The sequence below is a fragment of the Chrysemys picta genome, chromosome 24 (assembly GCF_011386835.1).
Source record: "Chrysemys picta bellii isolate R12L10 chromosome 24, ASM1138683v2, whole genome shotgun sequence".
Classification (NCBI taxonomy): Eukaryota; Metazoa; Chordata; order Testudines; family Emydidae; genus Chrysemys; species Chrysemys picta.
Genome location: NC_088814.1, coordinates 7,939,230 through 7,967,157, shown reverse-complemented (window position 1 = coordinate 7,967,157; position 27,928 = coordinate 7,939,230). Strand labels below are relative to the sequence as shown.

General features: G+C 57.7%; 1 protein-coding gene across 19 annotated transcripts; it reads left to right on the top strand.

Moving 5' to 3' along the window:
* The first annotated feature begins 73 nt into the window (after positions 1-73).
* Positions 74-27,928, top strand: UBTF (upstream binding transcription factor). Of its 19 annotated transcripts, none has more exons than XM_065577668.1 (22): positions 658-1,026; positions 5,082-5,223; positions 7,733-7,916; positions 10,762-10,937; positions 11,452-11,535; positions 12,537-12,692; positions 14,143-14,207; positions 14,876-14,996; positions 15,463-15,573; positions 15,924-16,054; positions 17,309-17,450; positions 17,986-18,027; positions 19,653-19,766; positions 20,054-20,209; positions 21,576-21,731; positions 22,142-22,252; positions 22,501-22,589; positions 23,501-23,690; positions 24,338-24,385; positions 24,828-24,896; positions 25,423-25,566; positions 26,754-27,928. In XM_065577668.1, the coding sequence occupies exons 4-22, from the start codon at positions 10,782-10,784 to the stop codon at positions 26,865-26,867; spliced, it is 2,199 nt and encodes a 732-aa protein (XP_065433740.1). In that variant the 5' UTR covers positions 658-1,026; positions 5,082-5,223; positions 7,733-7,916; positions 10,762-10,781; the 3' UTR covers positions 26,868-27,928. The 19 variants fall into 19 exon arrangements, with proteins under 19 accessions (XP_005302011.1, XP_005302014.1, XP_008160867.1 ...); XM_065577669.1 differs by lacking the exon at positions 658-1,026 and adding an exon at positions 1,125-1,352; XM_065577670.1 differs by lacking the exon at positions 658-1,026 and adding an exon at positions 1,398-1,639.

The following is a 27,928-nucleotide window of genomic DNA, read 5'->3' as shown; positions in this document are numbered from 1 at the left end:
AGGGGATTGGCTAGCAGCAGATGACGCCCATAACAACAAAGGTGGAGTTGGAAAAATTAGATTAAAAAAAATTGGGGGGGTGGGGGGGAATGAAAAACTCTCCCTTCACCCGCCCCTCTCCGGCTCTGAAATATACAAGAGTGTCAATTTCACGGTATCGTTAACAAATCCAGCGGTTCACGCAGTCCGGGAGGAAAGTGTGAATTTCACTCTAGACCTGTTTGTGCATTTCCTGGTGCAAGAGACACACAACAAAACTCCCCATTTTTTCCCCCGTCTCCTTCTTCCCCGTGAGCCTGTTTACAACGTAGCCACTGGCAGTTTAGTTCAGGTTCCTTCTTTTGCGTTGCTGCAAATGTCTGTCCCAGCCCTCGGAACTTTACAAAGAAAATCTGAATTTTATTTTTGTGCATAGGTGGAACTTAAAAAAAAAAAAACCCTCTTTTTTTTCCGTGCTATTCGCGATGGGTTGTAGGAAATCGACCGTTTGAATTTTTGGTGCTGTTGTTGCAAACGTCAGAAGAGGATTGTTGCAAATGTAAGCTGTTTTTTTTTTCCTCCCTTCTCGTTCCCTGTCTCTCCTTTTCCCTCCTCCTCCTCCTCCTCTCTTCTTTTGGCTACAGTGTTGCAAAAGCAAAGAGCAATAAACACGCACACACACACACAGAGAGAGAGAGAGGAGACAGATAGACACACAGCCCCGTAAGAGCCAGAAGAGAGAGTTAAAAGAGGAGAGGAGAACGGGTTCTCTGACAATTCCGTTTAGGGAGCAGATGGAAAAGTGGAGACTTGTGAAGGGCTGTGAGGTTGGCTAAGGATCCAGGAGCGAAAAGAGCCCGGCTGATTGGAAGAAAAAAGCAGAGAGATGGAGGCGGGGGAAGTGCAATCTCTCTGCGGGGACTGGAGCGAGTCCACGCCCGGGGCCAGCGCTGCAGAGCTGGCCAGCATTCAACCAGCGCTCCCCAGCTCAAAAGCACCCAAAAAAAGCAGCCCCCAAGTTCCTTCTTCAGCCTGGCTGATTTGCAGGTAGGTGCCTTTTGGAGGAAAAAAAAAAGCAACCCGCGACCTCCAGCAGTCAACGCGCCCGATGCAGCCCCCTGTTGCAAGGGAGGGTGGGTGGGAGAGACGGATCAGGGGGAGGGGGGAGAAGGCACGATCCGAGGCAACGCTTGCTGCACCGGGCTGGTTTGCTGCAGCAGGAGCGCATGTGGAGCTCGCCATTAGCCGACGCTCTGGTTCGCCATCTGGGGCTGGAGGAGGCGCTTTGTTTCCTCCGCAGGCTCCGGCGGCGGTTGGCTGCAGCTGCTGCTTTCCCCCCCGGTTGCAGACTCGCCTGGTGCCCGGCTGACTCGGTAAGGAGCAGGCGATCGGGGGAAGAGAAGGCACCGGGGCTCGGGTTTTTTTTTTTTTTTTTGGTGTGGTCAAGCGGGGAGATTTTGGGGCTGGCTGCATGGGCAGATCGAGGCGGATTTTCCACGCGCTCGCAAGCAGGGGGAGGCCCGGGGATCGCCCTGCAGGAAGCGGCGGCTCCATGAGCCTCGGCTTGCCCGGGGATCGGCGCTTACAAAGCGGGGTGGAAAGCGGGTTCCTGCCCCTCCGGGCTGCTGCAGAACCGGACCCCCCTGGAGCAGCCGCGGCGGTAGGGGAGGGGGAGCCCGGCGCCGCCGCCGCCGCCTCGTGCGCGCTGCAGCCCGGCGGTGCCGCTCCGCGTGCAGGGGGGGACCGCACGCGGGGCTGGAGGGGGGCCCCGGTCGGGAGGCTGCCGGGGCGGCTGGATTTCGGGGGCAGGCGTCCAGGGCTGGGCGGTTGTTTTTTTTTTTCCACCCCCCCGAGGCGGTTAGTTCCGCGCCGGGGCTGGTGAGGTCGCCATCCCCGCCCGGGCCGCCATCCGGCGGGCGGTGCGTGCCCAGGCTGGTTCCCCTCCCCGCCGGCCGGGCGCGGGGCTCCGACCCCCCGCTGGGGTGGGTGGTTCTGGGCTGGGCGGAGGAGAGACGCTCCCCGGGGGTCGGTGCGGGGAGGACGCGCAGCCCGGCTCTGCCCGCAGCTGCCCGGACGCCCCCAGCCGGGCATCCAGCGCGGCGCTCCCCGCCTCCTCCTCCCCTGCCCCCAGCGGCTCCGGCGAGGCTGCGGCTGCAGCGGCTCCGGCGAGTCCTTCCCCCGCCCCCCTGCCCTGGAGCCTCGGGAGGTGGGTCCGTGTCGGCTTCGGCGGCGCGCTCAGGGCCGGAGCGGGGCGAGCCGCGGAGCCGGCGGGCGGAGCCAGCCATTGTCTGCCGGAGCCCGCCGCGCGGGGAGCCCGGTAACCAGGCGGGCGGAGAGAGCGGCGCGGGGGCCGCAGCGCGGCGGGGCGGCGGCCGGGGAAGGGTGGCGGCGGCCGGGGCCGAGGCGCCCCGGGAGGGCCCGAGCCTCCGGCGGCGGGGAGCGGTCGGGGGAGCGGAGCGGGGCGCCGCGCAGGCCGAACGGCCCCGGGTCCCCGCGGGGAGCGGGCGGGCGCCGGGCGAGGCGGGGCCCGAGCAGCGGGCGGGAGACGGGGATCGAGCCGCGCTCCGCCCGGTGAGCGGCTCCGGGGCGGCCGCGGTACCGCGGGAGGGGGGGGGGGGGTCGGGAGCAGGCCCCGCGTCGGGCGGCAGCGGCGCCGGCAGGCGGCGGGGGTGACGCCGCAGCGCCCAGCGGAGGAGGCCGCCTGCTTTCCCCGGAGGGGGTGGGGGAGGGAGGCGCAGCTGCTGGCGCGTCGGTCCCGCCCGGCTGCCGCTGCCTGGAGGAGGAGGAGACTGGCGCTGGCCTGAGCTGCGTTTGGGCAGGGGCTGCGCAGGGCACGTGGGGATCCCTCCTCCCCCCGCCCGGGGATCTGCCCCCCCCATCCCTGCTCCTCCCCCCCGCCCGGGGATCTGCCCCCCCCTCCCGGTCTGCTCCTCCCCCCCCCCCCCCCGCCCGGGGATCTGCCCCCCCCATCCTGCTCCTCCCTCCCCCCCCGCCCGGGGATCTGCCCCTCCCATCCTGCTCCTCCCTCCCCCCCCCGCTCGGGGATCTGCCCCCCCCCATCCTGCTCCTCCCCCCCCCCCGCCCGGGGATCTGCCCCCCCCCTCCCGGCCTGCTCCTCCCCCCCCCGCCCGGGGATCTGCCCCCCCCTTCCCTGCTCCTCCCCCCCCCCCGCCCGGGGATCTGCCCCCCCCATCCTGCTCCTCCCCCCCCGCCCGGGGATCTGCCCCCCCCTTCCCTGCTCCTCCTTCCCCCCCGCCCGGGGATCTGCCCCCCCCCTCCCGCCTGCTCCTCCCCCCCCGCCCGGGGATCTGCCCCTCCCTTCCCTGCTCCTCCTCCCCCCCGCCCGGGGATCTGCCCCCCCTTCCCTGCTCCTCCTCCCCCCGCCCGGGGATCTGCCCCCCCTTCCCTGCTCCTCCTCCCCCCCCGCCCAGGGATCTGCCCCCCCTCCCGGTCTCCTCCTCCCCCCCCGCCCAGGGATCTGCCCCCCCTCCCGGTCTCCTCCTCCCCCCCCGCCCGGGGATCTGCCCCCCCCATCCTGCTCCTCCTCCCCCCCCCGCCCAGGGATCTGCCCCCCCTTCCCTGCTCCTCCTCCCCCCCGCCCGGGGATCTGCCCCCCCTCCCGGCCTGCACCCCCCCCCCCCGCCCGGGGATCTGCCCCCCCTTCCCTGCTCCCCCCCGGGGATCTGCCCCCCCGCCCAGCCTGCTCCTCCTCCCCCCGCCCGGGGATCTGCCCCCCCATCCCTGCTCCTCCCCCCCGCCTGGGGATCTGCCTCCCCTTCCCTACTCCTTCCCCCCTCCTGGCCTGCTCCTCCCCCCCCCCCCCGCCCGGGGATCTGCCCCCCCCCTCCCGGCCTGCTCCTCCCCCCCCTGCCTGGGGATCTGCTCCTCCCCCACCACCCCAGGGATCTGCTCCCCCTCCCAGCCTGCTCCTGCTCCCCCACCCTGCCTGGGGGGTCTGCCCCCACCATCTCTGCTCCCTTCCCCCCCCCCCCCCCGGAGATCTGTCCCCCCTCTCCTGGCCTGCCTGGGGATCTGCCTCCCCCGCCCGGCCTGCTTCTCTCTCTGCCTGGGGAGCCCTCTGGTCCCCCCCACTATGATCCTGGCCCAACCCCAACTCTCTTGCTTGAGATTCCCTTTACCCTCCCCCATTCTGTTCTGCTCCTCATCCTCTATCTGGGGATCCCTCCTTCCTCCCCCACCCATCCCATTCCAGCCCCTCCTCTCCAGTCTGGGGATCCCTCTACCATCCTAGCTTGCTCCTCCTCCCTCCGCCTGGGGATCCCTCTGCTTTCTCTGCCCCCCTCCACCAGGGGATCGCTCTGCCCCCCCCAATGTGATCCTGGCCTCCTCCTCCCTCTGCCTGTCTGTGTCTTTCCCTTCCCCCTCGGTGATCCCAGTCCAGCTCTCTCCACCCTGGCCCCTTCCTCTCCCGGGCTGGAGGTCTTTCTGCTCCCCACCCCACAATCCCAGCCCTCTCCCTCCCCTTGCCTGGGAGTCCCTCATCACAGCCCAGCCCCCTCCCTCAATCTCAGCTCCCCCATCCTTCTGACCCCCATACATGCGGATGTCTCCAGTGCCCCTGATCCAGCTCCCACTCCTCATATGTTGGGAGGAGTTTCTGGCTCTCTGACTTATGGGTCTATGTAAAGGGGTTGGGCTCCCATTGTCCCCTTGTCTCTGGGGTTGGCCTTCTTCTGGGTCCCCCTTCCCACAGGGGAGAGGAGGAAGAGGTCAGGAATGCAGTGCAGGATAGAGATATGGATGGGAGGAGTCTACTGGAGGGTGGGGGTCGCAGTCCCACTCCTCCATGCTCTCACACTTCCCACTCCCACTTCCTCCCTCTCCACTGGAGGAAAGCTGGGCCCTTGGGTCCCTCACCCCGTCCCTATCCTACCCAGTCTTTTGGCACCAGGATGCAATTTTTCAGTGGTGCAACAGGTAAAGGAGGTGCAGTTAGCCGAGTTCTCCTGGCTCTGGTGTGATTGGGGGAAGGGGCCCATTTTAATTCAGAGAAGCGGTTTCAGCTTGGGCTGGTCCAGAGACCAGGGAAGACAAGTTTTCTGCAACCAGAGTTTATAGCTCCGGTTTCTGTTTGCTTTTAGAGTGAAGCTTGGTTGATTTAAGGTAGATTGAGAGACAGCAGGAGAGACCCAAAAGGGATCGCCCTTGGGTCAGACAGGTGGAGAATGAACGGAGAAGCAGATTGCCCTGCAGACTTGGAAATGACAGCTCCCAAGAACCAAGGTGAGAGCAGCCCTGTTGCCCAGGCTTTCCCCGTCTGAAAGGGATCTGTGCTTTGAGATCCTCTTTGTGTACCCACCCCTCAAAATCCTGCAAGGATCTAAGCATATGAGTAATCCCAATGAGACTACTTACGGGTGTGTGTAGTTAAGCACTTGTGCGAGTCTTTGCAACAGCGTTTAAAAATTAGAAAGGTGCCTTGGTTGTGATGTAATAAACTGTACCTAGCAGTTAGAGCAAATCCAGAATCCGTGCATGGATTTGGCCTTCAGACCATGCTTTCTGCTAGCCCTTTCCTGGGGACACTCAATAAAATTATTTAACGTTTAAAGTGGCCACTAAAGCCGGCAGAGTTAAGACTGATGCTCCAGCCCCACTCCATCCAGTTGTGGATGTAGAAAGGGGCCTGGCGGACTAGTTTATGGATGCCAGCCCGGAAATTCAAAATCGAGGCCAACTTTTATTGGTTTGTGTCATGATTGTAACATTCGAACGAAACATACAGGATCAGATCCATACCTGATGGGATCGGGTGCAGCTTCGTTGACTTTGCTGGAGTTAAGTATCAGGGAGTAGCTGTGTTAGTCTGTATCCACAAAAACAACAAGGAGTCTGGTGGCACCTTAAAGACTAACAGATTTATTTGGGCATAAGCTTTCGTGGGTAAAAAACCTTGCAACTGTTCACATTGGAGCTGGATTGACTCAGGCCTCCACCTCCTAGATCATCCAATTTTCTTTTTTTAATTTTTAAAGTGGTTTTAGCCCCACACACGTACAAATCTGACTAGAATAGTCGTGTCCCCCCCCCCCCCCCCCCCGTGTTTGTTTAGCCCTTAGCACGATGCGAGCCTGGGCCAGGACTAGCGCTCCTGGGCGCTACGATACTGCAAAGAAATAATAATTCTCACTGATAAGGTCAGAATCAGGCTTCCTGTGTTAATTTTGCCCTGCAAATGGCTGCTTGAAGCGCTTTAAAAAGCCCTTGGGAAAACGGAAAGACCAATACTGGAGCCACACCCACCATGAATGATAAAAGAACCGATTCCCGTCCATTCCTTGCATGCATGCCCAAGGCTCCCATTGACTTCTCCCATCCTGGGGACTCGAAGACTGCCAGATCAGAGCCCAGAAGTTGTATCTGTGCATGCTAAGATGGTGACATGGAAGATCAGATACCATGTTTCTCTAGGGAGCAGCAGAAATCCCTCCCCACCCCTGGCAACCCATGTACATCATTGCTTGGTGGCAGCTGCATTCCTTCGAAGCATCTGGTATAGGGTGCAGTCGTAGGCCAGAGACCCCAGGAGATGACTGCAGAGTTTGCTCGGGAGTGGTGGATCTGATAACGTAGCTACACAAAATCCATATTAATGAGCCATGCGGGTCTGTCAGGTAGCTCATTTGATTGACAGGTGTAGTGAGGCTGTGAAAGGGAAATTGTTAAGATTTGACAGAATTTAGCCTACCTTAAAATCACCACACACACACACAGCCCTCCTCCCCCTCGGTCTGCCACCAAAATGGAGGTGGTTGGTGAATGGAGTCTAACTGGGGAGTGCTTTGAGGGGAGATTCTGCAGCAACAAAGCTAAGGCATGCGGGGACTTGGGGACGTACAAAGACCCTGCTTTCTGAACCAAATATGCCCTGGTATAATCAGGTAAGTTTATTTCAATGCCCTAGTAGAATCAGGTGCATTGATTTCAGTGGCATTGTGTCCATTTACACAAGGACTGGAGTTGGGTGGTTGAGAGGAGTGCAGGATTTTTGTCGTTTCCATAAACTGGCCGTTCCCAAGAATGGAGCAGAGAAATCCATTATGGTACACCCCGAAACCCAGAAGCAAGAGGTACACGTGGGGCCGGCTTAGGCCTCACTATTGTCCTGTTAACGTCTGCTGTGTGCTATTAAGGACCGTGGTTGGCTCTTTGCATAAAACTCTTGACACTGATGGGAACTGTGTGTGTGGATTGAAAGCAGTATATGAATAAATGTTACTCTGGAACTTGGGAGTCTAACCAATATATTTTAACATGTCATTGATTAAAATGGTAGACAAAGTTCACAGCTGTTAATTTTCCAAATGCTAAAGAGATCAGATTGTTTTTAATTTGGGGAGAAGAAAAAACCCCAACAGCAAATGTTTAGGATGGCCAGCTCTGAAAATCTCAGGAGAGCTGAACTTTTAATTCCCTTTAATTTTCATGGGAATGAGGTGTCCTTATCCCATACAGAGCTTTGCAAACCTCAGTTTTCTCCCATGTCGTGGGTTAAAATTCTGCAACCCTTCACTTCAAATCAAAAGCCTTTGAAAGGTGAGCCGCATAGTGGAAGGTGGTTTTGAATTGAGGGTCTGATCAAGCTTTCACTGAAATCAATAGGCAACTTCCCCACAGGCTTTGAGTCCGACCCGAAGTACAAATCTGTAGAATATAGAAGACTTGGCAGCGAAATACCAAAAACCTGTGTTTGTTTTTTATATCTTTACTTGCCCCCTTTGTAAAAATCCAGGACTTGCTGGGCATGCCCAAGAATGCAACTTGGTGGACAAAGTGGGACTTCCATAAGATTTCCAGTAGCTGTGGTGTCCCAGAATTATGCACCTGTGGGTTCCCCTACTGAATCAAGGATTTTAACAAAGGCGGGGAAGGAATTTTAAAAAGAAGCAGTGGGAGGCATGTGGGAGGAAACACTGGTATGTAAAGGCTAAGTATTGTTAGGTGGGGAAACTTCCATTTACTTACTGCATTTAGTCTGCTTAACTTTACTGTATGTGAATATATATAGGGTTTGTTTGCCATTTTGCTGCCCAGATCAAATTCCTAGAAATGTAGGATTGGAAAGGGACCTCAGTAGGCCGTCTAGTCCAGTCCCCTGCACTGAGGCATTATCGAGACCGGGGGTTCTCAACCTTTTTCTTTCTGTGGCCTCCCCAACATGCTATAAAAACTCAGTGGCCCACCTATGCCACAGCAACTGTTTTCCTGCATATAAAAGCCAGGGTCGACGTTAAGGGGTAGCAAGCCGGGCAATTTCCTGGGCCCCCACACCACAGAGGGCCCCACGAAGCTTAAGTTGTTCAGGCTTCAGCCCCAAGTGGTGGAGCTGGGGATAGCGGGGCTTCGTCTTTCTGCCCTGGGCCCCAATGAGTCTAACGCTGGCCCTCCTTGGCGACCCCCCTAAAACCTGCTCGCGGCCCCCCAGGGGGCCTCGGACCCCTGGTTGAGAACTGCTGCTCTAGACCATCCCTGACGGGTTTGTCTAGCCTGTTCTTAAAAACCTCCAATGACGGAGATGCTGCAACCTCCCTAGGTAATTTGTTCCAGTGCTTAACCACCCTGACAGTTAGATTTTAGGAAAAACTTCCTAACTTATAAATCTCTCTTGCTGCAATTTAAGCCCGTTGCTTCTTGTCCTGTCCTCAGTGGTTAAGAAGAACAATTTATCGCTCTCCTCCTTGTAACAACCTTTTGCATACTTAGACTTATCATGCCCCCTCTCTGTCTTCCCTTTTCCAGAGGAAACAAGCCCTATTTTTTTCAGTCTTTCCTCGTAGGTCCTGTTTTCTAGACCTTTTATCATTTTTGTTGCCTCTGGATTTTCTCCACATCTTTCCCAAAGTGCGATGCCCAGAAATGGACACAATATCCCAGTTGAGGCCTTAACAGTGTTGAGTAGAGCGGAAGAATGACTAGATCTCTTCAGCCAGATTCAGAGATCTCTCCATCAATTCGAAAATCCAAAGGGACCCTTCTGATCATGTGGTCAGATCTCTTGCCTAACCCAGGAGATCGGTGCACGTGTTGATTGCTGAGAGAAACAGCCAAGGAAGATAATGACGTTTAGCTGTCTGCTTCTCCGGGGTGCAGTCTCTCCCAGTTTTCATTCATGTACTCTGAATCCAAGTCTGCCCGCCTTCTTATGTATTGCATGTGGGTTGGGCGGTCGGCCTCCAGGGTCCGTGGTCACGAAAGCGGGAGTTAGAACGGAAATGGTCACTCTTAAAACAGTTGCGTTAAAGCACGCGGGTTAGCGTGTAACGCGCTGCGCTCTGCAGATGTGGATAAGCGAGGCCCCTGTTGTATGGGGGGGGGGGGGGGGGGGGGGGATTTGGAGGTCTGCTCTCCGCACCACGCAGAGCAGCTCTTCATCTACTGACTGCTCAGCTGGGCTAACCCTACAATGGGTAGATTTTTCAAGTAAGTATTTGCCGGCCTCTTTTCAGGGCCCAGGGAGGGGATAAAACCGAGCAAAGGAAAACGTGGGCTGAATGTCGGGAAGAAAAGCCGTAAATAGGGAGATCTCGGCGCCCCAGAGCCGTGTTCCCCAGAGACCCGCATGACGTGCGTCTTTTTCCCCCTTTGGCTCCGACTTCTGTCAGCCGAGGTGCTGGGGGGGGCATTAGAAACAAACCTTCCAGGCTCCTAGCTGTGCATTCTGCCCTGCCTCTCAGCTGCTCCCCTCGCTTCCCTCCCTGGGAGCTCCCTGCTTCTTCCAGGGGGCAGCGTGCAGGTTTGGTGATTGCCCCCATAGGCCGGCCGGCACTGAGCATCTGCCTGGCAATGCAGTAACCACAGAGCAACGGGGCTGGCCCTTAGACAGTCTTAGCGGGGGGGGAGAGGAGCCAGTTTGTGCCTCCCCTGTTCAGCAGGCTGCAGGGGCTGGTTCCGGTTGCTCTCACTGGTGTCCCTGTGGAACTTTGCCAGGTTGTGAGAATGCCGTGGCCCCGCCGTTCCTCTAGCTGACCCACTCCCTGCTCCAGCCAGAGCGGCTTCCTGCACTGGGGGGAATTGAACAGGGTACCAGGTGCCTGTCCCGCAGCCCCATCACGCCAGCCCAGCCGGCGTCAAAGGGCCATAGCGACTTGTGTCCTTCATCCGCTAGGCTCTAGGGTGGCATAAACTGAGCTCTTCTGAGCCTATGGAAGTTCTGTAGCCACGGCTTCCCAGTGCCCCTAGGCCTCCCTTTTTACTTTGGGGGAGGCTTCCCAGATTTGCCAACCTGCCGTGCAGAGAGAGGTTAAAAACATCCCTCAGCAAGAGAACGTTCTTGCAAGCGGCCATCAGGTAAACTCAACAGCTCTTGCCTTATTGCGTCAAAGAAACAGTCCTCCGCACTTGCAGCGTAATAGCTCCCGGCTTGTCTGCTGTTGCTTTAAAAAAACAACCCTCTGGCGCATGCTGAGTGAAATTTCTGCCTGAGCTGGGACATTTTGGCCTTTAGAAGAGGATGGAAAAATAGCTGGTGGTCCCCCTAATTACGCAGAGCAGTCTGTCTGCCTCACAGGGGAGAATTTCATGCTGGGATCTGTAGTCTCTGCGTGCTGCACTGCTCTAATAAAGGTGATGCTGGTTGAAGCGGCAGCTGGCCAAGTCTGGGTGCGGTGGTGCTATCCTGCTTGTGGCTGCGTTGGGTTAAAGGGCCGTCGCTCCGCTGGCGTTCGGTAAAAAGCTTCCACGCAGAGCTGCGTGTCCTCCAGCCTCAGGGAGGGCCAGCCGTCTGCGATGTGGTTTCGATCCTTTGGTTTCTTCCTTGCTCAGACCTTTGGTCCCAGGAGGACATGCTGACCCTGCTGGAGTGCATGAAGGGCAACCTGCCCTCCAACGACGGCAGCAAATTCAAAACCACCGAGTCCCATCTGGACTGGGACAAAGTGGCCTTCAAGGACTTCTCTGGCGAGATGTGCAAGATGAAGTGGATGGAGATCTCCACCGAGGTAACCTCCGCGCGTTTAACACGACGACCTTGGGCGCTCTCCTGACGCTCAGTGCTATCGGGCCATGGCTTTGTGTCGCGCAGGGGAGTGAGTGGTCTAAGCCGGGGTGTGGGAGACAGGAATTCCCGAGTCCCCTTCTTCCTCTACCTAAACAACCAAAGTCCGATTACCCGGCCATAAGACTTGGGTTTTTCAATCATTTGTGTTCACTTTCTCCCCCAGCTCTGGCTCAGCCAGTGGGTCACTGTGGGCAAGTCCCTTCCCCCACTCTTTGCCCTATGCCCCTCTGCACAGTGGGGATGACACTGACCTGTCTCCCCCTGCTTGGGGGAGGGCTCAAACAGTGAGCCACAGCATTGTTAGTGAAGTGTCGAGCGTTGTAGGGTTTAGCATCGAAGCGTCCGGCGCTGTACAAATGGCAAAGCTGCCCCCCCCTTTCCCCCAGCTTGTGATCTGTTATCACCATGGTGCTGTTTGATCTGTAGTGGGAACTGATCCCCGCCTATTCTTGTAGGTGAGGAAATTCCGAACGCTGACAGAGCTGATCATGGATGCTGAAGAACATGTAAAGAATCCTTACAAGGGCAAAAAGCTCAAGGTAGGTGATAGGGACGGGGCCAACAAATGGGGTCTCGTGTCCCACCCTGTCCAGGCTGGGGGATCTCTGCAGGGGGCAGCAGAATTGCCTTAACCATCACTGGGAGGAGCGGGAGTTGTCTTCTGTACTGGAGTCCAGGAAAATGCATCACACGTCAAGTCTCCCGTTTGTGATATTCTCTGGCGGGGAAATAGACTAATTGATCTAATGGGACATTCCAGGGCTAATTCAGTGGGGGAAAACTTGGCTTCATTCTGACCGATGACAACACTGACATGCTTCCCCAGGCTGTGAAGGATCAGTTAGCTAACGTTTGTAAAGCACGTTGGAGGTGGAAAGCTCTGGGTACTAGCCACGTATGGTGACCATGTGAACTACGTACAACAGGCGTGGGTGTGTTATTGATAACCTGTGTCTTAAGTTCAGAGCAGGGGGCCGCGAATTGGCTCGGGGAGGCAACGCGGTCTAGCGGCTACAACACAGAATGGGAGTCAAGACTCTCGGCATGAGTCAAGCCACTTCCCCATTTTGTGCCTCAGTTTCCTTTCCCCTGTCTTTAAAATGACACTAGTACCCTCCTCACGAGAGGGGCTGGGAGGCCTAATTACTGTGTGTAAATGGTCTTGGAGAGCCTAGGGGAGCCCCTGGTGGCCTTGATAAAGCTGAAGGATTGTTATTTATCTGTCTTAGGTACTCGTATGGGTCCCATTCCCATAGCATGGAGCACCTCACAGCCTGCTGTGTGTGTATCCTCACCACCCCCGTGAGGCAGGGCAGTACTGTTCTCCCCGCTTTCCCCACCCCCATCACAGATGGGGAACTGAAGCACAGACTGGCTAAGTGACTTGCCCCTGGTCACACAAGGGGTTTGTGGCGGAACCGGGAACTGAACCGGGTCTCCCAAGTCCCAGGCTGGTGCCCAAATCACTGGGCCATCCGTCCCCTTACAGGGACGTGGTGTGCATGGGGATGTATGTTTGTAATTGTCCTCTTTCCCTCAGAAACACCCCGACTTCCCCAAGAAGCCCCTGACACCCTACTTCCGCTTCTTCATGGAGAAGCGAGCCAAATATGCCAAGCTGCACCCTGAAATGAGCAACCTGGATCTGACCAAAATCCTGTCCAAGAAATACAAGGAGCTCCCTGAAAAGAAAAAGGTACGTGGAGCTACAGAATGGGGGACTTGGGAGCTTCTCTCTCTCGCGTGCAAACACACACACACACACACACACACACACACGACTTAGGCTCTGATCCTGTGCTCCATGCAGCCAGATCCCCTTGTAGTCGGTTGGGGGGGAGCTGGACAGACTCTGGAGTCTGCCCACGCAGGATCAGGGTTCAGGTGGGCAACAAGTCCTTAGGACAGAGCATGTTCAGGGAGGCAGTGTGTGATCTGATGGGTAGAATACTGGACTGCAACACGGGAGCCGTGGGGTCTATTCCTGGCTCAGCCACTGGCCTGCTGGATGAGCAAGTCACGTCACTGCTCTGTGCCTCGGTTTCCCCCGTCTGTACAATGGGGATAATGACACTGACCTCCTTTGGAAAGCGCTTTGAGATCGTTGAGCGAAAAGCGCTACACAAATAGCTGGGTGGTATTATATATTTAAACCCGTTGGGCTCTTAAGATTATCGCCCCCCCATCCCCGCCCCCTGCCCCTCCGCACTCAGTATTTTCTGGGATCTCTTGTAGAGTCTGGGATCTGTTGGGGAGGGGGGTGTATGGTGGGGAGACGGGTGGTATCCAAGCTCCCCCTGTAATTTTTCCACTGAAATGGTTGGCAGCAAAATGGTTACAACGTTGATTGATCCTCATTAGCCTTCAGGGTCAGCTGCGCAGTGAGATAAACGTGCGCCCGGCGCTCTGGGTCCAGGCTGCCCATCTGTGGGCTCAGCGACGCTGCCCTGCTCTAGGCCCCCCGGGGAAGGCTTTCCTTGCAGTCGGAAGAGGTTAGGGACTGAGCCGTTGCTGTGACCGTTTCAGAGCTTCACGTGACATGTTGGCTCTATCCAAGAGGTCACCCTGGCTCGATCCATCCCATGCCCCGGCCCAGCGCCCGCCCACCCGGCTGGGCCAGACGTTCCATCGGAGCGGCAGCTGCATGCGCCGTTCGCTTTATGTTTAAGCCCTCGCCTGTCCCCGCAGAGGTCTTGGCGCTAAACCGCGTATCGACGGGACGTGGGACAGCGATAAACGTCCCCTCCGACTACCTGGCGCCAGGGCCTTCTGGCCTGAAACCAGGCTCTAGGCAACGGCCAGGTTGGGATCTCGCCGAAGCTGCCTAGGGGTTTGGTGCCCCTTAGGATGAATGGGAATTGTGCCTCTAACCCCCTTAGGCAGCTTGGAAAATCTCAGTCCCTAGCTGCCATTTCCGGACCCGATCCTGCAGGGAGCTGCGAGCCCTGAACTCCCATGGACCCCCGTGGAAGCCAGGGTACTCAGCACCTTGCAGGGGTCAAGCACTTCATCTGCAGGGCTGGCCGAGATGACTGGGCGCCAGCCTCCCAGCGCACGGGGGTCCCCTTCCTCTGCTGGGCAGCTGAACGTCAGACTCCGCTTGCTCCCCTCCCCTGTTAACACCCCGGCTCCTTTGTCCCTCCCAGACGAAATACATCCAGGACTTCCAGCGGGAGAAGCAGGAGTTTGAGCGGAACCTGGCAAGATTCAGGTAGGACACTGACTGGCCTTGTCTCCCCGGGGGCGATCTCTAGCCGTGTTTGTCCCGACTAATGGGGGATGATGAGCATGGACGTGTAACGCCCACAGAGGGAGGAGCCCTTTGTGGGGGGAACAACGAGGAGGAACAGGACGGGGGGGAACAAAGGGAAAGGACGGCTGAATCTGAATGGTTTCATTGGCTCTCAAGCTGGGTGTCCTGGGGGGACGCAGACTAAGGCCCGGGCTGGAGCAGGCGGGTCAGTAGAAGGCTCTTTCTCTGACAAAGCCGCCCCCCAAGAGAATGGTGGGGGCCAAGTCGATGGGGTCCTTAAATACATTAAAGGGATCCTACGTTGGCCCCCCACTGCAGTATGGCCTTGATCTCTTCTAGCTCCAATTCCTATGACCCCCTGACTCTCTTCTTGGGCCCTTCCCCTTCTCCTAAGCCGCTAGGGCCCTGATCCTCAAAAGCATTTAGACTGCTATCTTCCATTAAAATCAATGGATATGAGGAGCCTAAATACCGCTGAGGTTCTAGGCCTCAGTGTGTAGCCCTCCTAGGTTCCGGGCCAAGATGTCCCAGGGTGGAACCCAGTTGATCAGAGTGTTATGGTCTGTCTCTTCCTTTCGCTGCCTCTGACGCTCACTCCCCCCCCTTCTTGTCCCCACGGCGTGAAGGGAAGACCACCCAGATCTTATTCAGAATGCCAAAAAGTCGGACGTCCCTGAGAAACCCAAGACCCCACAGCAGCTGTGGTACAATCACGAGAAGAAAATCTACCTGAAAGTGCGTCCGGATGTGAGTTCCTTGTGGAGATGTGGCCTGTGTGTGTGTGTGTCTTTACACCATGGGAGGGGGGGGAGAGAAGCCGGGGACGGGAGGGGGCCTGAAGGAAGAGGCACCAAGCAGAAGTCCTGTGCTGTCCGGACAGAGGTAAGGAAGTGGCGCCGTGTGTCTGGGAGCAGACCCGGTGCCCGAGAGAGAGGGCAGAGCACCGGTTTCGCTGCGGCTAGGGAAGGGACGCAGCACGTAGGGGCAGGACGGTGCAGTGAGCATGCCCAGGATCGCTGTGTTTCCCAGGGCGCAGAGAAGTGCCGAGCCCCGTTGCAGGACCCAGAGCAGTGAGATCCCCCCAGCGCAAAGGCGACTCCCCTCCCACGTCCCTGCGAGCTGGGCTCGCTGCCCCGCCATTCCAGGCGGGAGAGAGGGCGGGCGGGGCCCGCATTTCACCCCTGTGCCCTCACCTCTGGCTTTGGGTTTTCAGGCCACCACGAAGGAGGTGAAGGACGCGTTGGGCAAGCAGTGGTCTCAACTCTCCGACAAAAAGAGGCTGAAATGGATTCATAAGGCCCTGGAACAGCGAAAGGAGTACGAGGTAGGGAACAGTCACCAGTTCCCCTCCATCTTCTCCCCGGCCCGACGGGCGCCACCTCCCGGCCACCAGCCGAGGGGCGTTCTGGGAGCCGGCCAGCCCCTCTCTGTAATCAGCCTGAGGGGTTTCTGTTGAGGGATGCAGGCCCCTCTCCTTCCACTCATTGTGGGGCTAGCCCACAGCCCAGGTAGCTCAGAGCCTTCCACCACAGAGCTTGGGATCCATTGCCTCTCGAAAGCGAGGGCAGATGGGCGAGGTGTAGGGAGGTGACTGGCTTCTCTCCTCCTCCCCTCCCTGTGCTGGCGGGCGTCGGCTCGGCCCCCTTAACCCGCCGGCTGCTTTGCCGTCCGCAGGAGATCATGCGGGATTACATCCAGAAGCACCCGGAGATGAACCTCGAGGAAGGCGTCACACGCTCCACCCTCACCAAGGCAGAACGCCAGCTCAAGGACAAGTTCGACGGGCGACCCACCAAGCCCCCTCCGTAAGTCCCTTGCAATTCGGGGGTGGGGCTGATGCTGCTTTTTCTTGGGGAAGGCGGAGATCTGGGGCTTTCCATTCCTTCCCCTGTGTGGGTCCAGGAAAAGCAGGACTGGAAGAAGGCAATCTGAGGCCCTAGGCACACTCTTCCTGGCTTCGTACTCATGGCCCCACCCTCCGTGGCTTGGCCCCACTGGGCCCTTCCTCACTCCAGCAGCTGGGTGTATCTGCTTGGGGGGACAGTTGGGCTCCCTGTGCTCTCCTCCTACCAGCAGAGCCCTCTTCTGGGTGGGCACTGGCAGGGTGCTCCAGGGCGGTGAGTCCTGGAGTTAACACCCCATTGAGTTCCTCCTCCGAGCTGTCGTTCCAGGCTCTCTGCAGATGCAGGCTGTTGTTGCGCTCAGATCACGGTTTCAAGTTTTTTTTTTAAACGAGAGCTCAGCCTTGCTCTGTACTTAACATTTAGCTCGACCTCATTATCACTCAGGGGTGTTGAAAAAATCTAGCTGCAGCTAGGCGTACAAAAGAATTCTTCCGTCGACCTAGCTGCTGCTGCTCGGGGAGGTGGATTAACTGCAGTGGACAGAAAATCAAGTAGGACGCATCTGCACTACCATGGCACAGCTGCAGTGTAGCTCCCGTAGTGTAGACGTACCCTCGGATTCGGAGTAATCATGTGACTCCTGGGCATGGGCCTGTAATCGGGCCTTCAGTGACACTGACTTCGCAGCATCCAGCCAGTTGACACGCTGGCTGCTCCAGATTTTGGAGGACAATATAGTTGGGATTATAGGGGGGAGGGATAGCTCAGTGGGTTTGAGCATTGGCTTGCTAAACCCATGGTTGTGAGTTCAATCCTTGAGGGGGCCATTTAGGGATCTGGGGCAAAAATCTGTCTGGGGCTTGGGCCTGCTTTGAGCAGGGGTTGGACTAGATGACCTCCTGAGGTCCCTTCCAACCCTGATAGTCTATGCATTATACCCAGAAATTGCTTCCCTTTCGCTGCACCACTGAAATGCAGCCTCCTCTGGAGTTGAGCACTTCAGCTGTTGAACAGCGCACAGCAATGTTGCAGGGGAGACTGGGACAGGAGGTGAACCTGAGGAAGCAGGCTGGAATCCCCCAAGTTATTCCCCAGAGGGAACACCGCTGGGGAATTTTCAGTGGCCATGTGTGGGCAGGACCCTCATCTGAGACGGGGTGGGGGTGGGGAAGGAGTGGTGACCCCTAGTGCCTCACAGCCATTGTTGCTTCACAGGAACAGCTACTCTCTGTACTGTGCGGAGCTCATGGCCAACATGAAGGACGTCCCCAGCACGGAGCGGATGGTGCTGTGTAGCCAGCAGTGGAAACTGCTTTCCCAGAAGGAGAAGGACGCGTACCACAAAAAGTGTGATCAGGTGAACAGGCCGGGGGCCCGCACGTCAGTGGAGCTGAGTTTGGGGAAGGGGAGAACAGCTAGAAACAGCCGGGTTCTGCGGCTGTCTTGGCCATTCAAGTGGCCACGTTAAATCTTCGGTCTGGGTTTTGAGCCCCATCTGCTGTAGGCGCTGCCCTCCTGAACTGAGTGTATCTGGAGAAACGAGTGCCAGGAGAGAAGCCGGACGCCTGGGTTCTGCCCGTGCCGCCGGGCAAGTCGCGTCCCCTCTCCGAGCCTCAGATTAAGCAAGGGGTGATTAGAGGCTGTGAAGTGCTTAGAGATCCTCCAGCAGGGAGATGGGATTAGAAGCCCCGAGCACTGACTGTGGGCGAGGTCGGTGCCAGAGGCTCGGGCCGAGGGAATCGGCTCTCTCGCTGTGCGGCGCTAGCTCTGACGCCAAGGCACAGATCCCCTGTGATTTTGCTGGGTGTTCGATTGGTGCGTGGGGATGGAGGTGACGTCTCTTAGTAACCGTCTCTCTCTCTCTCTCCCTCTCCTGCTGCTTTTTCCACCAGAGGAAGAAAGATTACGAAATTGAACTCTTTCGCTTCCTGGAGGTGGGTGTGCCTGGGACGCGGCGGGTGGCCCAGCTCGTTCCGTGAGGGGGCCCTGGCCAGCCTTCCCTTGGCATTTCATTACATGGCTCGTCTGTTTTGTTCTGCGTGGGCCACTGATCGTGTTGCACAATTGGGGTGGGGGGAGCGCTTTGTGTGCGCGAGGGCCTGTCTTTCTCTGCAGCATGGGCTATAGAGGCAGGCACGGCGCGATGGTATCCCTGTATTCCCCAGGTGCAGCTCCAGCTGTCTCCTTTCGCTGGGGCGGATGTCAGTCAGAAGTCTGTTCCTTTATATATGGGGTCTTATCCCGCCCCCTATCACTGCAGTATCCCAGCCCCTTCCAGTCATGCATTAAGCAACTTGATTAACAGTTGTCACGTGTGGTTCGTTCCCAGGGGAGGATGGTGTGGGCAGTGGAGGGTTTGTTTTGGTAGGGTTTTGTTCCGGTGAATGTCCAGGCTGCTAGGGATGGCCATTCATTCCCCAGTCTCTGACCAGCTCCGGAGAAAGCGCCGTCTCCTGCACAGAGGAGCTTTAGCGGAGTGAGAGGAGCTGTTCCAATGTAAATGGGTGTGAGCGGAGAGAGAATCCAGGGGTGTGTGTGTTTGTGTGTGTGATCCCCTCCCCCTTCCAGCCCCCCACCATGTTTCCACCATCTTCCCAGCATGTGGGGATTTAGCCTTCATTCAGCTGGTGGGGCAGGGCAGGGCAGGGCCTGGCCTTGTTTTGACCCAGGCACTACTTTTTCCAAAACGTCCGGGAGCTGCTAGCCCCAGTGTTATGTCTGGATGGGCGCGATGATTTTGTTTGCAAAAACCAAGGGTGGAAAACCCAACAGGTCTGTTTCCCCACCCGCTTCCCCCAGGATAAAGCTTCCTGTCTCTGGGGGAGAAGAGAAGGTCCCTCTTTGTCTGAGTAGGTGGGACAGGGACTGGCTCGGGTCGGAGCTGGTATCTGTCCGTGCTGTGGGAGGGCCCAGCACCCCGAAGCGCTGGGCTTAGCTGTCTCAGGATGGGTCCATTTTGTCACGTGGTGTTTTAACCAATCTCTGGGCACGTTCGCCGGTTTAAAACCCGGTGCTCTAGGAAGGTGCCAATGCATTTGGAAAATGGTACCTATAGCACCAAACATTTCAGGTGGGGGTGTCCTTTCCCCCTCTATCCCTGGAGTCATAAAAGGGAAGCGTTGTCTAGTGGCTAAATCACAGGTCCGGGAGTCAGGACTCCTGGGATCTGTTTGTGTCTGTGCCACAGATTCGCTGGGTGTCCTTGGGCAAGTCACTTCCTCTCTGTACCTCTGTTTCCCCAGCTCTAAAATGGGCATATACATTTTACTGTGAGGAATTGGTTAGTGCCTATGTGCACCACTGCCCTCTAGTGGATATGACTGGAAATCCCGCACTGTGTCATAGGCCCAGTACAGCGAATGGAGATTCTCTAGTAGGCAGATTCTGGAGCAGGAGAATCCGAGGCCCATGTGGTTTGAAATGCTCAAAGGCGTTAGTGAGACTAAAACAGCAGCATTGTTGTTGTTCCATTCCCTTTTCGTTGGATTGTTCCTCCTTTGAAAACTCGCTCGCGCCTCTTTGGTGCTCTCTGACCCACCCGCCTTTGCTTGCAATGCAGAGCCTGCCCGAGGAGGAACAGCAGAGGGTGCTGGGGGAAGAGAAGATGCTGGGAGCGAACAAGAAAGGCGCCACCAGCCCGGCTTCCAAAAAGTCATCGCCAGACACTGGCAAGGTGAGGGGCCGGCTTTGGCGCAGGGGGTGCGTGTGCGTGTCGTGAGAGTAGAGGGACAGAGCCAGTTACTTCTAAACCAGCTTCAAGACTTCTGGATGGTAACTGCTGAGCCAGCAGGGAAAAATTAAACCAATAAAATAAAGAACATAAAGAAATTCAGATTTTTTTTTTTTGACTATTGGAAGCTGCAGTGGGATTTTTTGTGCCCTTTTTATTTTTTTCATATTATATATAATATTTTTTTTTAAACTCAACCCCACACCAAGACCCTTTGTGCTCTTCAACAGGCAGGTTCTGAGAAACCCAAACGGCCCATTTCTGCCATGTTTATCTTCTCGGAGGAGAAGCGAAAGCAGCTGCAGGAAGAGCGACCCGAACTTTCCGAGAGCGAACTGACCCGGCTGCTGGCGCGGATGTGGAACGACCTTTCAGAGAAGAAGAAGGTTGTGAAATCAATGACACGCTCGTTAGACACCTTGTTTTACCAAACGGCACCTCTAGCTAATTCGCCTCTCGAGAGAGAGAGAGCCCCAGAGGATGCCGGTAGCATCCATCCCCTTTAGGGGGCGCCAGCAGTTCAGGCCCTGGTCACTCCCTACCTGGCCATAAGCCGTTGTGATTTTCTCCACCGTGACAATCAAGGCGCCAGCGGGTGGCACAAACTAATGGGTCCTGGCGGCTGCCCCCCTCCTCAGCAGTGGGGTCCTCGCATCTCTCGGGAGCACCTTTGATTCCATGCAGCCCAGGACCCGCTGTATGGAATGAGACACCAGAACTAAACAAGCAGCTCAAAGAGATGAGAACTTGCTGGGATTAAACCCAGAGAGGTCTTGAGTCTGGATTTAAAAGCCTGGCCGGGAGGGAGGTGGGGGGATTGGAGTCGTGGTCCATCCGGCCCCAGGGGGTTTAGCTCACAGCCGAGGGTGCGTGTGTCGGAAGTTACACTTTGGCTGGAAGGTTTGTGTGTGTGTGTGTGTGTGTGTGTGTGTGTGTGTGTGTGTGAGGGGAGGGGTTATTGAGTGTGGGCTTGATTTTCTCTATGCCAGAGGTTGCCAAACTGGGGGGTGCGCCCCCTAGGTGGGCATAGAGGAGCATTCGGGGGGGGGGCAGAGCTGTGGGGAGGGAACGACACCCAGCTCTGCTCCTGGCCCCGCTGCTGACCCCAGCTTCCAGGCCATGCCCGGGGCCCCAGCTGCCAGTCCCATGCCCGTCCCCAGCCTCGGCCCCCTTACCCCTGTCTGTCCCCCCCCCCCCCTCGTCCCGTCCCCCCCAGAGCCGTGGCTCCACTCCCGGCCCCAGCTCCAGGGGGGTGGTTGACAGAGGTCAAAAGTTTGGGGACCGCTGCTCTATGCAGACTATCCGGGGAAAGTGTGTGGACATGTGCCTTGCGGGCACGTGTTTCTGGTGCCTGGCACAGCGATGGGGAGAGGAGAAAAGGGGCAGTTACCCACTGACCTGCGTGACACCCCTTCCCAAACCCCCCGCTTAAAACACCCTCCACTGCCAGTTCCAAGCAGGCTGCTGCAGGTGCCATCTCGCTGCTGCCCAAACAGTGCTGGGACCTGATGGAGCTGGAGTGCAACCCCCCGGGGAGCCCCCCACAGATCTAATAGCCCAGATGCTGCTCCCCCTCTCATCTCTGTGAGGGGGGGATGGGGGTACATGGGGGCCCAGCTCACACGCACCCAGGTATTTCATAGCTAGGACGGCGGGGGCGTGGGGGGAGGCATTTGCCGAGGGGAGCCAGGCCGGGGGACTGCGTTGGAGAGACCTGGGTCTTAACCACCAGCCTTCTGTGTGTCTGCTCAGGCCAAGTACAAAGCCCGGGAGGCGGCCATGAAGGCGCAGTCAGAGAAGAAGCACGGCTCCGACAAGGAGGAGCGCGCCAAGCTGCCCGAGTCGCCCAAGACAGCCGAGGAGATCTGGCAGCAGAGCGTCATTGGAGACTACCTGGCTCGCTTCAAGGTGAGGAGTTGGAGGGGGGGGAGAGAGGAGACAGGGACACCCCCACCCTTCACACCCCCTGCTGGAGAAGGAACGGGACATTCCCTGATTGTGGGCTCGGGGCAGCCTGCTAGACCTGACCTTTCTGGGATGGGTCTGGACTGGGCATAGGTCTGGTTGGGTGCTTGGTAGCAAAGGAGATGGGGGGCGGGGAGGGGGGGGTGTTGTATGGAGAACTGGCCCTGTGCTGCATTGTTCAGCCCCTAGAAATATCAGTCACCTGGTCTCGCCAGGGGAGGGGGGCGTAAATATCGCCGTGTTGTGGGGTCGGGGCAAGGAAGCGACTTGCCCACGCTCGGTGACGGAGTCATGCGTAGAACCCCGGAGTCCAGTGCGTAACCTGAGCGTTGCCGGGTCTCCCTGTGCCGCAGAACGACCGGGGGAAGGCGCTGAAAGCCATGGAGGCCACTTGGAACAACATGGAGAAGAAGGAGAAGCTGATGTGGATAAAGAAGGCGGCGGAGGATCAGAAGCGCTACGAGGTGCGTCCCCGGGGTCAGAGAATCTGTTCTGCGCCCAGGGCTGTGGGGTTCCTCTGGGGCTGTTACTCCGTCTCTGATACTCTGCATTCCTGACTTTCGGGCAGGGGATTGCCCCAGTGGCTGGAGATGCCCACCGCCTTGTTGCCTGAAGTTTTCATCTATGAGGTTGGAGCGGGGGGTGGGTGGCGGAGAGGCATATGCTGAGACGGTGATTGGCCTCACCTCGTCCGTCTCTGTCCCCCCTCCAGAGAGAGCTGAGTGAGATGAGGGCCCCCCCGTGCTCTGCAAACTCCTCAAAGAAGATGAAATTCCAGGGAGAGCCGAAGAAACCCCCCATGTGAGTATTGATCCCTCCGGGGGAGTGTGGGTGGCGTCTTGCTTCCAGACAACGTGGAAAACAGGCCAGTCATCCAGCCACTGCATGAGAGACCAGCCCAGGGGGGCAAAACGGGGGTTCAGGTAGCTGGAAGGGGACTGAGCTCGACCCTGCCAGGGGCTCACAGCTCATCGTGGACCAAAGTCAAGTGCCAGGGAACTGAGAGGGAAGTGTTATCTAATAGTTAGAGCAGGGTAGGGCAGGGAGTCCTGGGATCTATTCCTGGATCTCAGGGGAGAGAGTGGGCTCGTGGCTAGCGCAGCGGAACAGGAGTTGGGACGCCTGGGTCCTAGTCCCACCTTTGGGAGTGGGTTGATTCTGGGGATGAGAGCAGAAGCACAGGACTCCTGGGTTCCATTCCTGGCTCGGATGTGGGGTGCGGTCTGGTGGTTAGAGAAGAGGGACAAGGGGTAAGGATCTTTGGGTTCTGTTCCTGGCTCTAGGAGGGGACTGTAGGGTCCAGTGATCAGAGAGGAGGGATCGGGGGTCAGGACTCTTGGGTTCTGTTTCTGGCTCAGGTGTGGGGTGGGGAGCGGGGTCTGGTGGTTGGAGGAGAGGGACAGGTGGTTAGGATCCCTGGGTTCTGTTTCTGGCTCAGGTGTGGGGTGGGGAGCGGGGTCTGATGGTCGGAGGAGAGGGACAGGTGGTTAGGATCCCTGGGTTCTGTTTCTGGCTCTGGGAGACGAGTGTGGGGTCTAGTGATCAGAGTAAAAGGATGGGGGGGTCAGGATTCTGGGTGTGGTCCTGTTCCTGCCTGGCTGTGCTTGGGACGGGGCCTGGCTGTGCTTGGGACGGGGCCTGGCTGTGCTTGGGACGGGGCCTGGCTGGGTGGGGGGCTGGCCGCTCTCTGACCCTGCTCTCCCCCTCCCCAGGAACGGTTACCAGAAGTTCTCCCAGGAGCTGCTGTCGAACGGCGAGCTCAACCACCTGCCGCTGAAGGAGCGGATGGTGGAGATCGGCAGCCGCTGGCAGCGCATCTCCCAGGGCCAGAAGGACTATTACAAGAAGATGGCCGAGGAGCAGCAGAAGCAATACAAGATGCACCTGGAAATCTGGCTCAAGGTGAGTGGCGGGGGGGGGGGCGAACTGCTCTGACTCCACGCACGGTTTCCTGTCCCCACCCCTGCCCCTGGGATGTCCACTCCTCGTGCTTTCGGGGTACGTGGCCTTTGAGGTACCCCATCCCTGTTGTCCCCCCACTAACCCTTCCCCCTCTCTGTTCCCAAGTGCCTTGGGGCTTTCTTCACCCCTCACCGCTGGGAAATGAGGCTTCAAGTGTCCCTGATTTAGCTTCTCTCCGTACATTGCGCACCCAGACCATCCTCCCTCCCCCCAACATTCATGCCATAGGGCACGTGTCTGTGGCTATGACAGATGCTATCCCTGGGGTCAAGGTCGCTTCCCCTCTCCCAGCACAGGAGCCCGAGAGAGATTTCAGAGTGGCCACCGCTCCGGATCCAGCGGTAACTCTGTTCCCCCAACTCCCTGTCGTGCTTTCCAAGCAGAGGAGGCTAAGGAAATTCCCGCTCTGGACAGAGGGGCGGTGCTGTTGCACTCCCAACGGCACAGGGGTCTTCGCTTTCCCCCCCCCCACACATCCCCTTTCCGGCACAACTCCCCTTCCTGGAGCTGGGAACGCCCCCGCAGTCACGTAGCTCCGTCCCCCTCGCCTTCCTCCGGGTGGTTATTTTAGTCTCCTGTCTCGGCAGAGCCTGTCGCCGCAGGAGCGAGCTGCCTACAAAGAGCACACCTCAAATGTGAGTGTCCCCTGCGACGGGGGGGAGAGGGGTGTGTGTGAGCTATCCTTGATGATGGTTTAAAAAGCCTTAGTTTGAGGGAACAAAATCATAATTGGTTATGTTCCAGTAGCACCATGAGGCCTGAACCCTGCTAGGGCTGTCCATATGCCTCGTGAGAGAGACTCCTGGCCCACAGATCTTCCAGTCTAAATAGACACAGGGAACCAAGGGAGGGAGAGGAAACGGAGCTCACAGAAGGGGAAGCAACTTGCCCAAGGTCAGCCAGCAGGGCAGCGTCAGAGCTGGGAAGAGAAGTAACCAGGCATCTATAAAAGCTGTCTCCCCACCCAAGCCCTTTCTGTGAGTGGGGGTGATGGTTAACCTCCGACCTCCTGGGAGGGACTGAGGAGCCTCCGGAGTTGCCCCGTTAATTCTTCCTCTTCCCCTCCCTCCTCTGCAGAAGCGCAAGAGCATGGGGAAGGTGCGGGGGCCGAACCCCAAAATGAAGCCCGCCATGCAGATCAAGTCGGTAAGTGCCCTCGTCCTCCGTCCTCCTCCCTGGGCCCCGGCGACTCCCTGGTGTGTTCCTGCAACCTGGAGGGGCAGCTCTCCAGTGGGACGGGCCACGAGGAGGGGTCGGTGCAAGAGTTGCTTGGAAAACAAGAGCAAAAAACAGAAACGTTTTTAGAAATGCCACCATGGTGCTGTCTGGGAATTGCAGTTCAGGTGCCTCCTACTCCCTGGTAGGACTACATCTCCCATGATGCACCATGGTACTCTTGGCACAGGGAGCCCATGCATCATGGGAGATGTAGTCCAGCTGGGGAGCCGAGCCCAGAGTGGAGAATGGTAACACATGGCACCCGAACTACAGATCCCAGGAGGCACTGGGTAATCCCTGGGTTTCCTGGGTCTATTGCACTGAGGGCCCTAACCCATTAGCCGAAGGCCCTGCTTTTCTGTGTTCCGGGACTCTACCACTGTGGGGATTCCAGGGAGGGGTGGGGGCCACGAGTCCTGGACAGATCCACCCACCACGTCCGTCTGACCCCCAGGAGTCCGAGGAGGAGGATGACGATGATGATGACGAGGAGGAAGAGGATGACGACGACGATGACGACGACAATGGGGACTCGTCTGAGGAAGGCGGGGACTCGTCGGAGTCGAGCAGCGAGGAGGAGAGCGAGGATGGGGATGAGGTGAGGCTGCCTGAGGCGTGCTACGGGATGCTGCGTCTGTGCCATGCTGCTCACTGACACACCCCCCCCCCCCCCCCCCGCCACCCTGGTTTGCCCCTCTGATCCTGTTTACTGCCCCCAGGGCCGGCTGTGTTATCTCCATCCGGCCCAAGGGTACCAGAGCCCTGGGCCCAGTAATCCACGAGTCTTCAAGAGAAAGTATCCCCCATAAACATGGGACCCAACCACTGCGGGCCCGCTCCCCAGCCGGTGCGTTGAGGTCAGAAGAGCTGCGCCCATTCACAGTGGCTGGGGATCTGGCCTTGGGTCTGACCTGATTGTGTAACGCAGCTGGCGTCCGCAGCGCGGGGAGCTACACCCCAAGGACACAGAGTTTGGGGCAAGCCTAGGGGGGGCCGAGTTATGGCCGTTGCTTCCCACCGACCCGCAGCACGTTCCATGCCGTGTTCTCTCCCTAGAGACCATTTACAATGTCTTAACTGTCTTCTGCTGAAGATATCCGGCCTGATTCTGATCTCCATCCCACTGGTGTAACCATGGAGTAAGTCAATGGAGTTACTCTGGATTTACAACAGCAGCCGTGAAGTCAGAATCTGGTCAATGGTGCCAGGGCAGGGGTCCGTGCTGCCTGTCCCCAATTCTTAACCACGCTCCCTCCCGCCGTTCGAGAGCTCGGAGATCTAGTGACCAGCGGCAGCAAAACCGAATCTTGCGGTGTGGGTTTTCCAGTCCCCCCTTCCAAATAACAGGCAGCCTGCTCGCCATGAAATCTTATTTAGTCCTTAGACTCATGGGGCAGGTTTTAGTGTGGGTCTGGCTTCAATCCTGCGACTTAAAACCGGCTTGTAACGGGTGACCCGCGTCAGGACAGCATACCAGTGCTGGAAACGGCCATCCCTCCTCCGGCGGTGCCACCAGCTCCCGCAGGCTGAGCGGGGCAAGGCGGCTGGCATGCAAGCCGTGGCGTGATGGACCTACGGGCTCCCGTACTGCCTTCTTTTGGGTGGGACTTTATGCCAACAAAGGTCTCATCTGTGCGCGGCGCTGGCGTGGGAAACCCGTGTGCAGTGGGTTCGGCCAGACGGAACCATCCCAGGACCTGTCTCCCCAGAACAGACAGGCCCTGCGATTCCCCAGCCACCCCCTCCCCCCCAGACTCTTAACCCTTTCTTCACCTTTCGCCCCAGAATGAGGACGATGACGAAGAGGATGACGACGAAGAGGAAGATGACAATGACTCCGAGGGCAGCAGCAGCTCCTCCTCTTCCTCGGGCGATTCCTCCGACTCGGACTCCAACTGAAACGCCCACAGCGCCACCTTCTTGCCGGACTTTCAGTAATTCCCCACCCACCCCGACCAGTAATATCCCGGCTGGAGATCTGGGTTGATGGTTGCAGGGAGGGGGATGGGAAAATCACTGTGGCTAATTTTTTTCCCCCTCCCTTGTAAAGAATTTCACACTAATCGGGGGGGGGGGGGGGGGGAGGCAGCTGATAAAAGGCTTTGTTTTGGGGGGGGATATTCTGTGTTGTTTTTCCCCATAGAGTTTGCATTCGATCCTTTATTTTATTTTTGTTTTTTGAGAGGGAGGGGGATTTTTACACCTCAAAGCCCCCCAGCTGCCCCCACCTTCCCCCTTCAACTTCCAGCTACCCCCTCCGGACTTTATTACAACCCCCCCTCCCCCCCCACAAAAATCCCTTTTAAAACAACAACAAAACAGCGACAAAAATGTTGTGGCAAGAGGCGCAGAGCGTTGTTCCGGCGGCGCGCGAGCCGAGCGGCTCAGGACTCAGCCGTCGGGACGATCTCCCCCTTTGCCTCTCCAGCCGAGGAGGGGACGGTCTTGTACAGTCTGACGCTGCACCCGGAGCTCCTGGAAAGCGAAGTCCCACTGCACTTAAGAGCTCCTGGAACGAACTTACCACGCGGCATTTCCCTCTGGGACAGGGGAGAATTTTTGTGTGTGTGTGTGTTTGGGGCGGGGTGGTGGGGGGAGTTTAAAAAGATGTTGCCCAGTTTCAGGGGCGGGAAGGGCTGGCACTGGGTGGGGGAGTTAGTAGGGTTGTTATGGAGCATACCATTGGGAGCTTCACCCAAAGGAAACATGGTTGATCCGTCGTATTCAACCAGCATTTGGGCAAAGACGGTGGCAGGCGGATCCCAGCTTTGAATTTTTTTTTACAATGAAGTGACCAATTATTGTACTGGAACGGGGCATTTGTCGACTGGGAGGGGGCGGGCACGGGAGCAGGGTTCAGCTGCAAGGAGAGATCATCTGTGTCGTCGGTGGTTGTCGTGGTGTTGTATTATTATTATTTTTTTTCTTTTATAAAGCGAGAAAGATCCATCTTTTTATAA

Coding starts and splice junctions, on each gene's coding strand:
- UBTF (XM_005301954.5), top strand. CDS start 5,166: ATGAACGGAGAAGCAGATTGCCCTGCAGACTTGGAAATGACAGCTCCC. Junction 21,732..22,141: donor ACTACCTGGCTCGCTTCAAG/GTGAGGAGTTGG, acceptor CCTGTGCCGCAG/AACGACCGGGGGAAGGCGCT. Junction 22,253..22,500: donor AGGATCAGAAGCGCTACGAG/GTGCGTCCCCGG, acceptor TCCCCCCTCCAG/AGAGAGCTGAGTGAGATGAG.